General features: G+C 49.0%; 1 protein-coding gene across 7 annotated transcripts in view; it reads right to left on the bottom strand.

Annotated features, from left to right (window-relative positions):
- The window catches only part of Rps6ka2 (ribosomal protein S6 kinase A2), a 295,100-nt gene that overhangs the window by 228,773 nt on the left and 47,302 nt on the right, over positions 1-19,025 (bottom strand). For 2 of the 7 annotated variants that reach the window (XM_015994843.3, XM_015994845.3), the window contains exon 1: positions 14,749-14,913. Coding sequence is in view for 3 of the 7 variants with exons in the window: in XM_076552902.1 (XP_076409017.1) it covers positions 16,387-16,446; positions 16,539-16,580 (102 nt within the window). In the remaining 4 variants the exon portion in view is untranslated. Of the gene's footprint in view, positions 1-3,953; positions 4,055-14,748; positions 14,914-16,386; positions 16,447-16,538; positions 16,608-19,025 lie in introns of those variants that run through there. The other 5 variants (XM_076552902.1, XM_042262424.2, XM_015994842.3 and 2 more) reach the window with 5 other exon arrangements.

Here is a 19,025-nt window from a genome sequence, read left to right as displayed (position 1 = left end):
GCTGACACGTGCACTCATCAGCTCCCTGCAGAGCCCCAGCATGCCAGAACTCCTGGCTCGGAGTTCACACGGTGCCCGAGGCTGTGGGTAATATCTACCCCCATGTCAATGAAATACCAGGAGCTATTCTTGTGTACAGGACTTGATCTTATCTATATGTGCATTTTCCACATTATATGTTTTAGAAGAATCTTGAATAAACAAAACCATCAATTTTTTAAACTGCATGTAAATTTTTTGGCTTTATGATTACTCAAGAAAGGCAGGCAAACAGAGAAGATATGATCACCTGTGGTGATGTATTGTGTACCCTAATAAAATTTGCCTGAAGATCAGAGGACAGAACAAGCCATTAGATTAAACATAGAGCCAAGCAGTGGTGGCACACACCACTCAGGAGGCAGAGATCTGTCTGGATCTCTGTGAGTTCAAACCCACCCTGGACTACATGAGATTGACTCAGTCTAGGAGAGAAAACAGCCAGGCAGTGGTGGCACACACCTTTAATCCCAGTACTGGGAAGCACACATGCTTTTAATCCCAGGAAGTGATGGCTGGGTGGAAAAAGGTATATAAGCCATGAGGAGACAGGAACTAAAGGCTTTTCAGCAAAAGTGTTCCTTTCAGCCAGAGGCTTTTTCAGCTCAGGAAGCTCATTCGGCTAGAGGCCTATCGGCTGAGGCCTCTTTAGGCTGAGGAGTTGGTGAGGTAAGAGGTGGTGGCTGTGGCTTGTTCCTTTGTCTCTCTGATCTTTCAGCATTTACCCCAATATCTGGCACCTGGATTTTTTATTAAAAGACCATTTAGATATACAAATGATAGGATAAAAGATAGTTTCAATAATCTACCCTTTTATCCTATCATTTCTGTATAATACATTTCTATATCAATCACCACTGAGGAGACAGTCTGTTACAGGGACAGTCCATGAAGAAGGGATCTAGGTGTGGGTTCTCTCTTGTCAGTTTGTGTAGGAAGGTAAGCGTCTAAGAAAGCCATTCTCTAGGGACTGGCTAGCCCAGAGGACAGCTCCCAAACTCTAATCTCAGAGCATTAGCATTAGAAACTAGAATGGCTGTAAGTTCAGCGTTCATTCCTAGTCTCAGGCTGCTAGCTGAGCTCTGCTAGACAACATGCTTAGAGCCTTGGATGAGCACTGACTGAATCAGTGTCCAGACCTGAGGTCCAGCCTCACTGTCATCTCGGCTACAGGACCTTGAACAAACAAGGGACTGTAGCATCTCAGAGACCTTGTCTCTTTATCTAGACTCTAGATTACTCTAGATCCCAGAGGAAAGAGGAAAGCCTGTGATTCCTGGAATCCCTTCCGTCCCTACATGTCATAAGCACCTCCTGCCACCCGCAGCATAAGACATTCCTACACGTCAAGGGTCCCAAGGTCAGAGCCTCCGGATTAATGATTGTCTGTCTCATCCTCGAGGCTGTGGTGTCTGATCTGATCTGCCGTGTCTTTCTAGTGGTTTCCAGACTCTGGAGCGGCTGACTTGGAACCCCCAGGGCTGGTCCCCTGAAGGAGGCTTTTCCCACTGCTGTTTTGGTTCCTTCCCTTGCCTGCGATTCAGGTCATGGCACAAACATTATTCGGCTGCACTGTACTGAGTGACAGGCCCTTGCAGAGCACACAGTTTGCAGCTTTTTACAATGTTCCCTTTCTGAGGCCTCTGGGGATGCTCCCTCAGGGCTCCTGCATGGAAATAGATGTTTGCCTTCTCTCTTGGGGCTTCTTGGCTTGTTCTTCTGTTCTTTGTGTCAACTCTGTCCAGATTGAACTCCTGAGGGAGCTACAAGCACCAGACCCAATCTGCACCTCTCTGTGATCAATCTGCACCCCTCTGCAAGCGATCTGCACCCCTCTGTGATCAATCTACACCCTTCTGTGAGTGATCTGCACACCTCTGCAAGCAATCTGTACCCTTCTATGAGTGATCTGTACCCCTCTGCAATCATCTGCACCCCTCTGTGATCATCTGCACCCTCTGTGATCATCTGCACCCTCTGTGATCTGTACCCCTGTGTGATCATCTGCACCCCTCTATGCCTTTAAACACCCACGGTGAACACCAGTGCAGGCCAAGCGCCAGGAGCATCTTCTCACCTCATCTCAGCAGGTACATGCTTATTCTTTCAGCTCTGTATTGAGTGCGTTTAAGCTTTTCTAAATCTCTGGCCAGAAGATGAGGTATTCAATAAGAAAATAGTGACAGAATCATGATGCTCCTCTAAATCAAAGCACATTCCACCCAATAAGACAATGGTCTGCCACCCTTGAGGGTGCAGCAACCTGAAGGCTGAGGTAGGTGAGGAGCCATCATTCATGGGCCTGTCCTGTCCAATGGGCAAACACGTATCTACCATACTATACTTCAGTTTTCTTAGTCCCAGAAGTAGATGAAGACAACTTTCATTTACTTCATACATGAACAGTATTATTTTAGGAGTGTCTTTAAAACAAGACATGCATTTATTTTTCATTTGATTTTCATGTGAAAAGATCTATAGATGTAAGGATATCACCCACAGGCCTGCATAGAGTCAAGCTTGTGCCCATCCATAAAATTGTGTACCAATTTTATGTGCTGCGTACCAATCCATAAAACTGGAACCCTTCTCACCCCACGGAGAAATGCTAGACACACTATTGGGAAGACAACTTTTCTTCAAGACAGACTATGCCTCAAAACTGATATCCTGTGGCTGTGGCTGTGGCTGTGATTTTAAAGTCTCTTTTTGAGACTTTCTACTTTTTTTCTTAATTGAATTTTTTTGAGGCAGGGTCTCAGCTTCAAACTCACTATGTAGCCAAGGATAACTTTTAATTCCGATCCCCCTGCCTTCATCTCCCCACATGTAGCAAGACTTTTCTTTTTTTAAAGGGATGTGGAAGACAGAGTTAGAAGTAATTGCTCAGGTTGGGGATGTAGCCCAGCCAGTGCCATGCTTGACTCTCATGGCTGAAGCCTTTGGTTAAATTCCTAGTACTGAATGAAGCAGACACACACCTGTGTCCCTAGCACTTGGGACATAGAGGCAGAGGATCAGCAGCCTAAGGGAATCCTCGGCTGCACAGAGAAGTTTGAGGACAGCCTGGGTTATATGAGCCCCCGTCTCACAAAAATCAATCAATAAAAAGTAATTTCTCTAACAAGTCCCGCAAAAAGACGGGAGCAGTCATCAACCAGCCCCGGGCTGGCTCTGATCTGATGTGGAAAGGACATACATGCGTTTGGTTTTTTAACTTGAAAGTGGACAGATGGATGGGTGTGGCGTGAGAAGTTCCCTGAGTGGGTAGTGTCTTCGTGCTGGGTCATCAAGTTCTGTGGGTGAACAGCAATGGTGGCTGTGCAGTCACATAAAGCCCCCCGATGGTGCCAAGCAGGACAGAGAAAGAGGTCAAGGGAGCATTTTATGTTAGGCATGTTTTACCATATGAACAGCAATTTTTCTTTTTAAAAGAAAAATACAAGTCCACATGATAAACAGTTAAAACCTGCTTAGACGATTATCTCCCCTTGAAACTCTACATTTATTAAGTCTGAATAAGGGCCGGCCACCTGTCATCTCCTCCTCCTCCTCCCTCTACAGGGGCTGAGAACGGCCCCTTGCTCTCAACTGTGAAACTGCACGTAGGGACATCTGATCTGCTTGAACTCCAACTCAAGAGCAAAAAGAATTAGAAATGGATACAGCTGTCAGCATGTGCTACCTGGAGCTTCACATCCAACTACAACCCCCCTCCTGGGCATTACCCACCAGGACATTCCCACCAGGACAGCTCTCTCCCTAACGAAAGGTGGAGTTTCCTTCTGCCACGGAAAGTCACTTTTCCTTTCCCGTGGCCCTCACTGGCAAGCTCTGCTTCCCCGGTGATTCCCAAAGGTGAGGTCCACTTCCAGTTCCACCCTCTCCATTTTCGTCGTCACGTGCCCCCTTACCTTTCTGAGAGAGAGTTTCTGCAGTCTCCTGTGTGGCAGCCTGATCATCTCTCACTGCCCAGGGCTGCTTCGGTTCCACGGCCGCTCGAGCCATTCTGCCCGCCAAGCAGCCGCCTCCGCCTTTATCACCTCCCTCAGCGCTGTGCCAGCCAGCGCGTCACCCGGCATTAGCAGCAGCCCAGGCCATCTCCTTCCCTCCTCCTCCCCTCAGCCCTCCTCAGCAGCCTCCAAGGCCATCAGAGGAGGAGTCCACCTCCTGGGCATCAGCTGCAGACAAAACCCAGCTCTGTCGACTCCAGGAGGATGGGAGACAGCCCTCAGCCCCAAGGCACCTCTCTCCTCCTGTGTGCTAAGTGCAGGCTCCCCACGCCACTCAGAATCCGCACAGGGTTACTAACAACTGGCAGAATCCATCAAAGCCAAAGCCCTGAAGGCTTACTGCAATGTCTAAAACTGTCAGAGACCTGGAGTGGCAGCCCTGTGACCCTCCCCAAGCTGACAGCCTCCCTTGGCAGCATGTAAAGAGGCCCCCCATTTCCGCTCTTCGGTGTCCTCTACACAGGTGTCAGCTCTAGCCGAAGGACAGTAAATGACAACGGTAGCTTATGTTCCTAGGTGGGTCCTCCTGTGCACAAGGCTGCGTCACTGTGCTGTTCCCTCATGTGGCACATGAGCCACGGTGACACACAAAGACATCTGCAGCCTCCTTGTTCCGGGACAGGTTTGGGAAGTAGAGGGAAATGCCTGTTTCTAGAAACTTCTACACTACTCCCAGCAGCTGAAAGGGATGCGAGACATGGAAGAAATGAATTGAAGCTAATGTTCTCATTTTCCTCACAACTGTCTTTGTCTCTGATTATACATTGATCTTCTCTGTGTGTAACAAGGTCTTACTGTAGCCCAAGCTGGCCCGGAACTCACCATTCTTCTGCCTCAGCCCCGAGTACCTGGATCACAGATGTCCATCAATCACACTTGGCCATTCTCTCTCAATCCTCTCTCTCTCTCTCTCTCTCTCTGTCTCTGTCTCTCTCTCTCTCTCTCTCTCTCTCTCTCTCTCTCTCTCTCTCTCTCTCTCCCTTTTTCTTTCCTCCTCTTCTTCCTCCTTCTCACTCTCCTCCTCCTTTTCATCAATATTAAGAGATTGAAGCTAGGGCCTTGGCTAGGCAAGTACCTACCACTGAGCTACAAATCAATTCTCTTTTCACTTTGGAAACAAGCTCTTGGTAAGTGGTCCAGGCTGGCCTTGCCTCCCAGGAAGATGGATGCTAGACCTGGGCCACCACCCACAGGCCTTTCCTCATTCTTCTCTTCTCTGCTGTCTTACTCTGCTCTAGACAATCCGGACACAGCTCAATCTTGACTTCTCCCTCTATGAAACCACCAGACAATCAAGAGGAAGTCCTCGCCATCCCTTGCTTCTGGAATGGATCTGCATCCCTCCCCAGAAGCCCTGGGTAAGTCCTGTGCACTGTCTGAAGCAGGAAGGATGCGGCCTGCAGCCCAGCCCTGCCTGTCTCTGTACATGGCCACTGTGCCAGCTATGGTGACATGTGAAGGGAATGGTAAAGTTCTGCACTGTTCTGTGGGCACATGACCACTGTGCCAGCTATGGGGACATGTGAAGGGAATGGTAAAGTTCTGCACTGTTCTGTGGGCACATGACCACTGTGCCAGCTATGGGGACATGTGAAGGGAATGGTAAAGTTTCTGCACTGTCCTGTGGGTATCCCCACAGTTGCAGAGGGCAAAATAAAATGTGTCCCTGGACACTTGGACTCTGTGGCCTTTGTGAACAAGTTTAATTATTTTAATCCACAATGACCAAACTTGATTGGATTTTGACCGAGGTGAGGAAGAGCAGGGAACCTCTGGAATTGTTTTAAGTATGTGCAAATAAAAATGCAGAGTTTATTTTCACTGACCATCCTCCCCTGTTCAAGCACTTAGGAAACATAATGTGCAGGGAAACGGTCCCAGCTTTACCCATGTCAATGTCATTCAGGAATGGCTGCTTGGAGACAAAGGTAATTATTGGGGAGCAAGCATTTTTCTCAGCTTATCTTGTGCACAGCAAAGAATTAGGCCTCTGAGTTGTTTAGGTACCTACTTGCAAGGGTGCATGGTCTATTGCCCCAAAGAAGGGATCCTGCAAGGGAAAAGACATGCCTAACAATATGGAAGACAAATTCATCCAGGCTCGGCTGGCCCTCTGCAAACAGACTGAGCTCCAGTCCACTGTCCTCAGGACTGTGAGGGCAGTGCAGGGAGCCAACTCAGCAAAGCTCACAAATCATTCAGCCTGACACGCTGCAGCCTGTTGGCCTGGGAGACTAGAACTCAGCCCCTCACTGGAGGTTCTGTCCCGCTTGCCTCTGGATAGCCACAGAGCTGAGCGTGGAGTTGGTATAAAAGAAGAGGACGTGATGGAGGGCTGGACAGCTGGTCCGAATAACCCTGACCTAAAATCATTACATTTTATAATTGTAGTTTGAGCCATCCTAAATGTAATTCCATTCAAACTTCCACAAGAATTAAAAGGCAATTACCCAGGACTTGGTGCCTTTGAAAGTACATTAGCCAGCAGACCAGGGCTTTGATCTCTGGGGAAATGGTGGTCATGTCAGGTTGGAGTGCAGCAACAGAAACCTTTCATTTTTAATGGAATGTAATTGCAGATGCATGTAAGTTGTAGACAGGATGTTGTCATGGTGACCATGACAAAAACTGCCTTTATTGAATGCCATGGGAGATCGTCATAACAACCTTGGCTTATTCATCTCCAACTGCATGGTTAAAGAAATGATTTTGAGAAGCAGTTCTCTCTTTGCTGGTCACGCTTTGAGGAAATGCTGCCATTGCCACGTGGGCGCCACTCCAGCAACAGAACCCAGAGGTCACACAGTCACATCCCAAGAAGCCACATCCCGGGCTGTGACAGCACCGCTTCCTGGTCCCTTCCAACCGTCACGAGCTGTGCCTCGAGCACCACATTTCCCTCCATGACAGGCAGCACTGTGCTTCCTTATCTTGGACCCACTCAGAACAAGACAATGAGGACCTGATGTCAAGGACGCCGTGCGCCAGGCCCTCCCCGTCTTGAACAGGGACGGAAGTGAAGTGTGTCACCTCTGTGCGGCGCGTAGCTGTACCCAGTGTCAGGACGAAGATACGGGAGCTTGGGGTGGGAGGGTTCCCGGGTGGACAGCTCTCTCTGGGGAGCTGCTGAGGAGAGCCCTGGGCAGTGGCCTGTCTGGGAACCTGCTGACAGGGGGACAGGAAGCCTGTCTGATATGCTAAGACCTGGTGCCTTCTAACAGCAGTCCTTACCTCATCTGGACTAAGGCCCCTGACAGGAGCCTTTAACTGGTAGCACAGAACAGAAACTGAGGGTCAGAGAAGTCACCTGCACAGTGGAAGCGGAGTTCTTTTCCCCACTCTTTTCTTTCTCCGGCCCCACCCATCCCCGTATTCCACTGTATCTAACCTCGAGTGCATTTTTATAGCCACTGTTCTTTGGCACCTTAATGGTTTGTCTAATCCTCAGCACCCTCCAGCGGCTCCAAATATGTGTATATCTGTGTCCATAAGTGCATGCCCCCCTGCCCTATATCCATGTCCATAAGTGCATGCCCACCCCTGCCCTATATCTGTGTCCATAAGTGCATGCCCCCCTGCCCTATATCCGTGTTCATAAGTGCATGCCCACCCCTGCCCTATATCTGTGTCCATAAGTGCATGCCCACCCCTGCCCTATATCCATGTCCATAAGTGCATGCCCACCCCTGCCCTATATCCGTGTTCATAAGTGCATGCCCACCCCTGCCCTATATCTGTGTCCATAAGTGCATGCCCACCCCTGCCCTATATCCATGTCCATAAGTGCATGCCCACCCCTGCCCTATATCCATGTCCATAAGTGCATGCCCCCCTGCCCTATATCCATGTCCATAAGTGCATGCCCACCCCTGTGGGAGAGGGAGGAGAACATACAGTGATCCCAATCCTAATACTTTGTGTGGTCCCTACACACGAGGCAGGCAGAGCTGTGTTGTCAAAAGAGCGCAAGTGTGGCTTGGAGTGGCCTCTACCTTCACAGAAGAACTAGTCTAGAATCACTGGAGGCCATCTCCAGAAGGCCTGCAGGTGAGTTCCCACGATAGCCCCGTCATTCCAGCCTCTGAGGATGCTCTGGGTCTCCAGGAAAAGCCCACCCAGCTCTACTGACAGGAGAGTCGGCAGTTCTGTGGAGGAAGGGCAGAACTCCCCAGTCTGGCTCTCTTGGAAATGCCTTCACCTCTGTCCACCTTGGCTGCAGATGGAGAAACAGTTACAACAGGAACCTGGGCCAGCAGGACATGTGGAATGGAGTGGCTATTACAACATCTGGGTAGACTCAGTGGCCACGGCCACTTTCCACAGCTGGAGAGAGGCCACGGCCACTTTCCACAGCTGGAAAGAGGCTACCCCTCATGCCTATGGACTATATACAAGTATGACATCATGCATAAAGCTGTTCAGAAGGGGGTCTGGAGATGGCTCCGTCAGGAAATGCTTGCTGCGCATGGGGATCTAAGTGCAGATGTGCTCCCAATCATAAAATCTGGCCACAGCTGCATGCATATATAATCTCGGCACAGGGTAGAGGTGGAAGTGGAGGGTCAGGTGGCTCCCCAGAGTTCACTGACCAGTCAGTTCAGATGAATTGATGAACTCTGGGTTCATCAGTGAAAGCCCTTTCCTCAAAAAGGAAGTTGGAGAGCAATAGAGGAAGACACTCACCATCTACCTCTGGTTTCCACACGCATATAACACACATACACACCCACAGGAGCACATACTTAACCCCCACCTACCCACATGCACACATAAATTATTTAGAAGGACTACAGTTTGGATCTTAAATGTCCTTCAGAGGTGCATGTGTTGAGGAGTTGGTACCCACCCTGAAGCACTATTGGAGCCCTTAAGAGGTATGGCCTAGAAGGAAGTCTTGGGATCATTTGTAGCATCGTTGGAAGGATGTGGGATACTGGTCTCTTATCCTCTTTTATTTTGCTTCCCCGCCATGAGGTAAGCAATTTGCCACACCATGCCTTCAGAATGTCACAAGGAGCCCTTCCCCGAGACCCAGAAGCAGCAAATCTGCCCAGTGAGGAATGGGAAACTCTGCAAGTGTAAGACAAATAACCCTTCCCTCTTTATAACCTGCTGTTTCGGGTATGCTGGATGGTGGAGCCATGGCACAGAGGTATTGGGTTCACATAGCTCTTCTCAGTGCTTGAATACCAAAGATAAAACTCGTGGGACATGGGTCTTGATTTGCTGTTACTATTACTTCAAGCAGGGACCTTAAATGTTGGGGACCCACTCCTTCAGAGTTCCAGAAGCAAATCAGGGTGGTGGGAAGATTCACACTTCTTGCCTCACAGTTTCTGTTCTGGGTTTAGTAAAGTCTTGTTGGTGGCATTTGCTCAGTGTTGAGCGTGCAAGGCCAAGAGCAATGTTAAATTCCTTCTCAGTTCTCGAACAGATACATGGAGAAAAGTTAAATGCTATTTATTTTCCCAAAATGGATTGAAGGAGTTTATCTTGGATTCCAGTGAATATCTACATGACAGTATCATGTTCAGAGTGAAGACACTGAGCCCAGACCATGTGGTTCAAATTCCAACCCACACCCTGGCTCTGGGGACACTGGCATCCATGACTACTGTATGTGGCAATGACTGAGTAACAAGTTCATACTCCTAAGGTTTAGAAATGGAGCAATTCAAGACTATGGAAATGTATTAGTGTGCAAAATGCTCGCTATGAAAGTGTAAGGATATGCATTCAAATTCCCCACACCCACATAAAGCCAGGCATCTGTCTGCAGTTCCAGCTCCCACATGACAGGCAAGGCAGAGACAGGAGAATCCCCGGAAGCCTGCCGGCAAGCTCGTCTTGTATTTACAGCAATGAACAATGTGGAAACCCTACTTCAAACAAGGTTGCCTTCTGACCTCCACACACATACCGCACACAGGCACACAGGCACACACACACACACACACACACACACACAGACACAGACACACGTACACACAGGCACACACACACACACACACACAGAGAGAGAGAGAGAGAGAGAGAGAGAGAGAGAGAGAGAGAGAGAGAGAGAGAGAGAGAGAATAATAAAATTTAACAAATCTAGCAAAGCAATCTGTAGATGAAAACAGCCAGGCTCGAGAGAAGAGAATCTTTCAGGGGGTCGTAGGACTGACAGAGCTCGAGCGTCCAGTTTGGCCAGCACCCTGCCTGCTCCCTGTGTACCAAGGGCATTGAGGAAAGGCCCTTAACTTTACTCATACCATGAGGTATCCACAGAAGACTTAGCCACCGCCTTGGCGAGTCCAGGATAAACCAGGTCAAGCCTGTGGTGACACTAACTACAATAGGAGCAGATGCCCTCTCATCCCGACAATGTTCCAAGGAACCCTATGCGGACGTTTAAAAACATGTGTTTGTTTATTGTTTCATGTGTACGTAAGTCTATACACCATGTACATGCCTGGTGCCCACAGAGGACATCAGATCCCCTGCGACTAGAGTTACAAACCGTTGTGAGCTCCACATGGGTGCTGGGAATCAAACCCTGGAGCCCTTGCCACCTTCCAAAGTTCACGAACATGAAGTGACAGCATGCACACCACCTGTTCAGTGGTTCCCTGGACCTTAAGCCTTCTCTAGATGACACATGATACGTGAGTTGGGTACACAACTGGCACACTGGTTAGCAGAGGCTAGACCAGGGCCTGTGTATATTGCACACAGAAATTTTTTGATCCCAGACTGGTTGGGCCTGTGGGTGAGGAGCACAATACTGCCCGGTCCCAACGCTTTGGAAGGCGGCTACAGAGTCCTTCTGCTTGGGTTCTCACTGCGTGGGAAGAGATGACAGGAAACGTTTGTGAGCACAGAAAGGTGAGGTCTGCCAGGCCCTCAATGCCCTTCGTACACAGGGAACATGGCTGCCCCCACCTGGAGGGCTTTGAGTTGGCTGGTGTGGGAAGGTGTGATGATTCCTTCCGGAGGGAAAGGTAAGCGACCGCTTGCACAGGGGCATGGAAAAGCCTCAGGCAGCTTGCTCCCCGGCCGGCCGCTCCTTCCACTGGGTGCCGTGTGAAACCGAGGTCCCCACTGCCGCCCGCAGAGCTCACAGACAGGACAAGGCACATAGCACGTGGGGCTCAGGCCGGCCTGAAGTCACGACAGGGCAGCCCCTCCAACTTTGAGAGACTTCTAAAAGATAATCCTAATCCCTCTGACCTTCGTCTCTTGAAGCTGTTAGGAAGTCCTGGTGTAAGCAGAGCGGAGGCTGTGAGATGCCAGGCTGGCATTTAGAAGTGAGAATCCAAAGAGCCTCCCACTTTCTTAGGCGTGAGGCTGGCCTGGCACTTGGGCGCAGGACTCGGAGCCCTGGAAGCTCTTAGTAGTTGTCATGAAGGAAGGGAAACACCAGGCACTCCCAGAAAGCCAGTCTCCTTCCATCTGGAGACCATCACTGCACCCCACCTTTGACCCTGTCCAGGGTCACCAGGGCTGTACTTGTGGTGCAGAAATTCATTCCAAGGTAAATTATGGGTCCCAGCATACCCTTCCCTGGGGTGGCTGAGGTGGGGGGACCATCGCATCTGTAATGCATGGTGGACATTTGTCCTCTTAACAGATCAAACGCTTCCTCTGGTGTCTGAGCAGAGGCCACCTCCAAATGGCGACATTACCTGAGCTGCCAGGGTGACTCAACTGCTACCAAATCCAGACACAACCAGAAAGGGAAATGCGGACTACACTATCACTCCAGGGGTGTCCTGTTCTCTTCAAAATTTAGGGTAGCTCAGCCTTAGCTAATTCAAAAATATATACAAAATTACTATGCCTGTGGTACAGACTTCTTTGGAAATTATAGAAAGTATGAAAAAAAAATTTTCCTGCGATGTTAAAACTTAGTGGAGAACTTTGGGCCTATTTGAGGCTCTCTCTCTCTCTCTCTCTCTCTCTCTCTCTCTCTCTCTCTCTCTCTCTCTCTCTCTCTCTCTCTCCCCCACTCTCTCTCTCTGGGGGTGTATATTTCTCCAGGCATTTCTTTCAAAATCTGAATGTTGTCTGTTGGGAGTTGGGAAGTGGGGTAGAGGTATTATGATAAATTTGGGGTCAGTCATTTTTCTTGAAGTTAATGCTTGGTTTAATCAATGCCTAGCCCAAAGGAAATTGAAACCTGCTAACTTGCTCAGGATTTCCACGACTCTAGATACACCTCTGAGCAGTCACCTCTGAGCAGTCGCTGCTGAAGGACGGCACTAAGACCGTCTTATGATTAGATACATTAAACAAAACACACAAGCGCCACATTGTTTCCGTGTTCCTGCTGATTGCAGGTCCCCTGCCGCGAAGCTCCCTGCCTTACCTCCTTCCCAGAACCTCCCTTAGTTCCCCACTATCTCTCAAGTGCCAGCGCCTGCCCCGTGCCCCCCCCCCCCCCCCGCTCCCCCCAAAGCGCTAACATATAGTCACTGTGGAATCGGACAAAAGGCTCCTTACTTGGGGTTGCCCTGGCCAGGGGCTTTGCGGGAACAGCCAGTTCTGTGGTAGGATCTTTGGTCTCAAAAAACCACACTAAAACACAGACATTTATTCCTTACACTTAAGCCATTTTCAGATGTCACTTCACACAGCCAGCTTCGTGAGAAGCAAAACACAGTTGTGATACTGATTCCTGTACTTCAAGGCTGAGGGCAGGAATGATACAAGGAAAAGAAAAAACAGTGTGTCTCTCACACAGGGTCAGGTGGATGTTGGGTAGAAGACTAAAGACCTGTTAGGGGAGAGGCAGAGCAGCACGGGTCCTGAATTCTAATCTGGAAACTAATTCTGTCACTCAGATGGGGCTGCCACCAGCCAGCAAGCCCCGAAGGCGGGCAGGGTGAACATCTGCCTGGTGTTTATGGCGTGTGCCCGTGTTCAAAGCTGTCAGCACGTTGCAGCTCTCTGCATTTGAGACATCTAATTATTTCATGTATCAAAGCAGTTGGCGGACACTAGATCATTACACAAATGACTAAGAATCAAAACCAGCACACGTACGTGTCCGGATGCTAGGCAGGCCGCTGACAAGCCTGTGCCCAGGGTCATCAAGAACCTCGTGTTCCTTCTCTGGGAGCCAACTTCGTTATTTTTATTCTTTACCCAACAATCTCTGCAAAACTGCATCTTTGGCCTCTGTTGTTGGGTGACAGTGACCAAGAGTGGTCGGCCACGCTCCTGTGACCTCATTTCCTGTCTAACAGGAGAATACTACATTTCCCCTGTCGGGATCGACAGACTTGGTAGATGAAGGAAGAGTCCTCTCTGTGGAGCAGTGCCGTGGGATAGAAAGACGGGAAGGAAGGAAGCAGCGTGGCCCTCAGCAGGCGGCAGGACCCCCCTCTGCTCCCTGCACAGACACAACACCCCTCCCAGGCATCTTTATCTCCTTTGTTTCTTTTCTCAAGTTCCTTTTTTTTTTTTTTTTTTTTTTTTTTTTTTTTTTTTTGGTTTTTCAAGACAGGGTTTCTCTGTGTAGCTTGGAGCCTTTTCCTGGGACTCACTTGGTAGCCCAGGCTGGCCTCGAACTCACAGAGATCTGCATGGCTCTGCCTCCTGAGTGCTAGGATTAAAGGCATGTACCACCACCGCCCGGCCTTCTCAAGTTCCTTTTTATTATAGCCAAAGAAATAAATAGTAAAGTCACAATGGTGGAGAAATTAAATCAAGCCATTTGCAGGTCTTAGAAAATACACAAACAACTTAATGTAACAACTATCATTCCATCAGCCACCTTCTGTCCAGGATGCTCTGAGTAAGGACTGACTGCCAGGGGGTCCCCACTCACCCCAAAGCCGCCGAGTGCCTGTCAGGCTCTCTGTCTCCGAACTCCACCCTGAGCTGGATCTGATTTTACCCTGAACATCAGGGGTGCCTGGTGGCTATAATCAGAATATTTCTGGAAGTATGGCTAGGCCCATTTGAGGGTTAATGGGAGCAGAGGGGACTTGCCAAGCTTCAGGCTCTCCTGTTCCTTGACCTGGGATGTTATCTGGAGGCATTGTCTTGATGGAAACCGCAGAGTTCCTGGACAGTCTCCAATTCTAGCCACTGTCTTATGGATGACACCTCATAAGAAACCATTGGTTTCTGCAGAAATGACTCACCAACAGTAACCCCTCACCCCGCCACGCCATGGCTCCTAAATCTACTCTTACCCCCTAATAAACACACCTATTTTAGTCTCTTGACCTGTTTCCCCCCATCTCCCCTCTCCTTGAGATAGCCCTGGCAGGCCTGATATTTGTTATGCAGACCAGGACAGCCTCAAATATACAGAAGTCTTACTCTCTCTTCTCTATGCTCTAAGGTTACGAGTGTGGCGTGTGTTACTATAACTGGAGCCCTACACTCATTTCTACAGCCAAGAACAAAGGAACCACTCAACATTGAAACCTCTTCTCACGACGAGGCTAAGAGTGGATTGTGAGAATAGACACAATAATAGTAAAAGCAAGGAACAGCTGCTTGCACCCATGTGCAGACAGGAGAAAGTAAAGTAAAGTTTTCTAGAACTCCCAGTTGCAGCCTAGCTGCCTCCTCCGAAGGGGTGGAAGAGAGAGATTCCCCGGCCTGATGCAGAACTCCTTCGTCCACCTCTACAAAACACATTGTCTCCTGAGTTTAAACTAGGATGCCCTTCAGAGCAGCATTCTGACATCCCTCTTACCTTAGGCAAAAACAGCCGAGGCACCGAGACACGACAAGGCCGGCACCAGGTGTCCCACGGCAGGCGACGCCACCAACATGAGTCTTACGCGGAAGAACACGGAAGCCCAACTCAGTGAGAGAACCAGGTCAAGGATGAGACTCTCTTATCAGACCCATTCTCATTGTCGGGCTATCAGGAAGGCTAGTGAAGAGCACCACAGTCTGGGAACACGAGACGGGGGAGGAGACGAGCAAGCCTGTGCCTTGTGTTGCTCGACATGCAGTAAGTGGGCACCAGGGACCCTCCTCTATCCTCAGGGACCGCCTCTGCCCTTGCTCACCCCCATCACTTTCTGTGAACAGAGGGAAATCTAGAGGGAAATTCTGTGAACAGAGGGAAATCCAGAGGGAAATCCAGAGGGAAATCCTAGTGTATGGGCCACCTGCACCCCGACCCTTGAGCACTGTAGTATTATTTATTTACTTATTATTTATTTATCATGTATACAGTGTTCTGCCTGCCTGCATGTCTGCACACCAGAAGAGGGCACCAGATTTCATTGCAGATGGTTGTGAGCCACATTGTGGTTGCTGGGAATTGAACTCAGGACCTCTGGAAGAGCAGCCAGTGCTCTTAACCTCTGAGCCATCTCTCCAGCTCACGTCGTACTGCAGTATTTTTCTTTTCCTTTCCAAACTTCTTACTCTTTTCCATTCTTTGATGGTGATTGTTATTATTATTATTATCATTATTATTTATTTTTTGCTTTAAGAAAGCTGCCAAGCGCCGGGCGGTGGTGGCGCATGCCTTTAATCCCAGCACTCGGGAGGCAGAGGCAGGAGGATCTCCGTGAGTTCAAGGCCAGCCTGGGCTACCAAGTGAGTCCCAGGAAAGGCACAAAGCTACATAGAGAAACCCTGTCTCGAAAAACCAAAAAAAAAAAAAAAAAAAAAAGAAAGAAAGAAAGAAAAAAAAAAGAAAGCTGCCAAGCCCTCCAGAAAGATTGGGAGAGTTTTTGTTCAACATCGACGCCATTAATGTAAGTTAACGTCACCCAGCCAAACACCACCTGGCTGGACTCTAGCCCCTCCTCCCACAGGAGAAGCTCTACTGTATCATGGGAGCCAGACATCGAGAACTAACATAAAGACATTTTAGAAACTTTCTTATTTGCAATGTTATTAAAAGCAAACAGCCATTTGAAAAAACGAGAAAGCCATCTCCATCTAAAGATGGTCCTCTTAGGCCTCGCTCTCAAAGAGCTGCTACTAGGACCCTGACTTACCCAAGGACAGAGTCAAGAGCCGGCAGGCACCAACAGCGCCTAGCTGTCTTAAAGGGGTATCTCACATGAAGTAACATTTTTCCTGATGACCCTACAAGCAGGCCCATTAGCTGGGTGCTGTTCCGATTTGGCACACAAGGCAGACCCCTGCTGTTCAGAGACTTTATTGCACAACCCACTGCGCTTGCATTTCCACTGGAATGTCAGCAGTTCTCATTTTATACTTTCGCCTTCCAAAAAGCACATCACAGTGTGCTTCATTAGACGCCAGCAGAGTAAAACAAGCAAGGAAATCGAGAAAGCCTTCACGTTGGTCATTTTCCCAAGAGCCTACCACATCAGCAAAGGGAAGTGACTACGTGAGATCTTACCTCCGTGGACGAGGACGAGGCCGGCTGTGTCTCAGCTGAGGGGGTCGTGTCACCTTTGACCTGAGGAAGCAGAGTCGGGGAAGGAATATGGGTAAGTCTGTCTGTCCACAGCACATGCTCTCTGCAGCCCTCACCTACCCGTGGGTACCCACCAAGACTGCCCGCCTCTTGCTTCTGAACATGAACCTCCACATGGCCTCAGGTGCCTTGAGGAGCTTCTGTTGGTGGCCAGGAGCTGTGAGAGAAGACCCACAGAGGGGAACTGGCAGCCTGTGTGCAACTTTTCAAACTCTGCCAGAGGAAGTGATGATGTTCCCATCCTGGGCCTCAGAACCCAACCGAAAACAGTCACCACCTTCAGCTGTAGGTCGGGCTGTCCTGCAGCAACTGGAACCCACAAGTCTAACTGTAATGTGTAGCACACACGTAGTTAAAATCCCAGTCACACTTAACCACGGATGCTTGAACCCGAGGCTCTGTTCAGCCAGGAGTCCGACCTTCCAAACCCATCATTTTGGCCGCAATGATTTAAAGTTTGGAGATTTGCTTGACAATGTGCCCTTAGGGGCTTGAGGACAGAGGCCGCGTCCGTTCCCATCTCTACATGTCTGAGGAACACATTTTTCAGGCCTGTGGGATGGCTCAAAATGTAAAGGCACTTGCCACAAAGCCTGAGTTCAATCCTGGGGACCCACGTGGTAGGTGGAGAGAATCGATTTCCTCATTCCTTGAGTTGTCCTCTGATCCCCCACACATGCACCATGGCGTGTGCGTGTTCACACACACACACACACACACACACACACACACACACACACACACACAATATTCTCAACTATTTACACTTCTGTCTTAGTTGCTTATTTAAGAGTCGACAAAGGAGTGTAACTCTAGGGGTATCCTTCCTGTTATTTTTAGCATTGGCTTTGTCAATCAAGTCCCATTGTGGTGGATATTCTGGGTGCCAAACTGTGGTTTTTAATGTTCCCATGTCTGTTCCAATATTCTATTTGAAGTAACTTCCAACTCTATAATTTCTAGTTGCTTTTTCCAATAAGAATTTTTATTTGTTTAAAATATAGTTATATCATTTCCCATTTCCTTTTTCTCCATCCAACACCTCTACACATGTACCATGACACACAAATGTATGCGCGCGCGCACACACACACACACACACACACTCACACACACGCACACACACAAATAAATATTGCTTTAAAAAGAGAACACTCGGGCTGGAGAGATGGCTCAGACGTTAAGAACACTGGATGTTCTTCCAGAAGTCCTGAGTTCAATTCCCAGCAACCACATGGTGGCTCAAAACCATTTACAATGAGATCTGATGCCCTCTTCTGGCCTGCAGACATACATGCAGGCAGAAACCCTGTATACATAATAAATAAATCTTAGGAGAGAGAGAGAGAGAGAGAGAGAGAGAGAGAGAGAGAGAGAGAGAGAGAGAGAGAGAGAGAGAGAACGCTCATCTTGGGTTTCCCCTCCATGCTGTCCTCTATCCTCTACCCTCTTGTCCTTGGCTCACATTCACTAACAAGTAAGAGATGAGGAGAAGCCAAAATTCAAGACTGTTTTTTTGCTTCTCAGTAACAGCTGTGGTCCAGCCGCCGTGGAGAGCCAGAACTGGCAACTACCCCAACAAGGTCAAGGGGCTTTGCTGTGCCACTGCTGCCCTGACGGCCCTGGGTTGTCATAGTTACCATGATGCAAACTTTGGGTGTGGAGAGAGCCCCGCACCTGACCCTTAGCTCAGCATGTCTTTCAACAGGACCAGCAGGAGGCTGGGAGTCTCATACTGGGAACCTTGCAACCACCTCCCAGCCCAGATAATAGGACCCTCTGGGGACAGACCCCAGCTATCTTTCAGGTGAGTGTGTGTGAGAGTCACTGCCTGGTATGTCCCCAGCTAGACAGTGGTGGTTGAACCGTATGGACACAGTCTCTAAGGCTCACTTCCTTACTGGACCCGCAGCTCTTGTACCAGTTTCCATGGTACTGGCATGCACAGAGGACAACTTTAGAGTCAATCCAGCTGTTTCTCCCTCTGTGGCCAATGGGGTCTTTCTTTCCGTGGGACATTAATTCCATCTAATCCAGATGTGCATGGCCTTCTCCATCGCTACCCTTCCTCCTAGAGATCATACGGCCCAGGCCTGGCCATACCTCTGCTACCTTTGCTGAGAGCCCAAGTGTGGGCATGTGCTTGTGTTTTTTTGTTTTTTGTTTGCTCAGGAAATGCCCACTAGAGAAGGAAACATGGATGGTGAGACACCCAGACCCACTGACACTCTGGGATGTTTGGTTCCCATCTGAGAGAAACCATTACTGTTCATTTACAGACTCTGACAAATCACTACTAAGCTTGACTTAGTTCCTATAACTTTAACACCCAGGGATATCTAATGATCAATACACTGACTGGCAGATGCCTCATCATATGGAGCATGCCATGACACTGTTTTCATACCTCACTCTATCCATGACCAGCCCGCCAAGCAACGGCCTGGTCCTGGGCATGCTCCAGGCACCAACAAATTCCTTGGACTATACATGGTCTGTTCACTGCCCCTGAAGACACAAGCTGCTAAGTTTTGCCCATTTTCTTATTTAGAACTTGGGAA

Source organism: Peromyscus maniculatus, chromosome 16 (assembly GCF_049852395.1).
Source record: "Peromyscus maniculatus bairdii isolate BWxNUB_F1_BW_parent chromosome 16, HU_Pman_BW_mat_3.1, whole genome shotgun sequence".
Lineage (NCBI taxonomy): Eukaryota > Metazoa > Chordata > Mammalia > Rodentia > Cricetidae > Peromyscus > Peromyscus maniculatus.
Note: the sequence above shows the minus strand (reverse complement) of the source record. Positions and strands in the feature narration are given on the sequence as shown.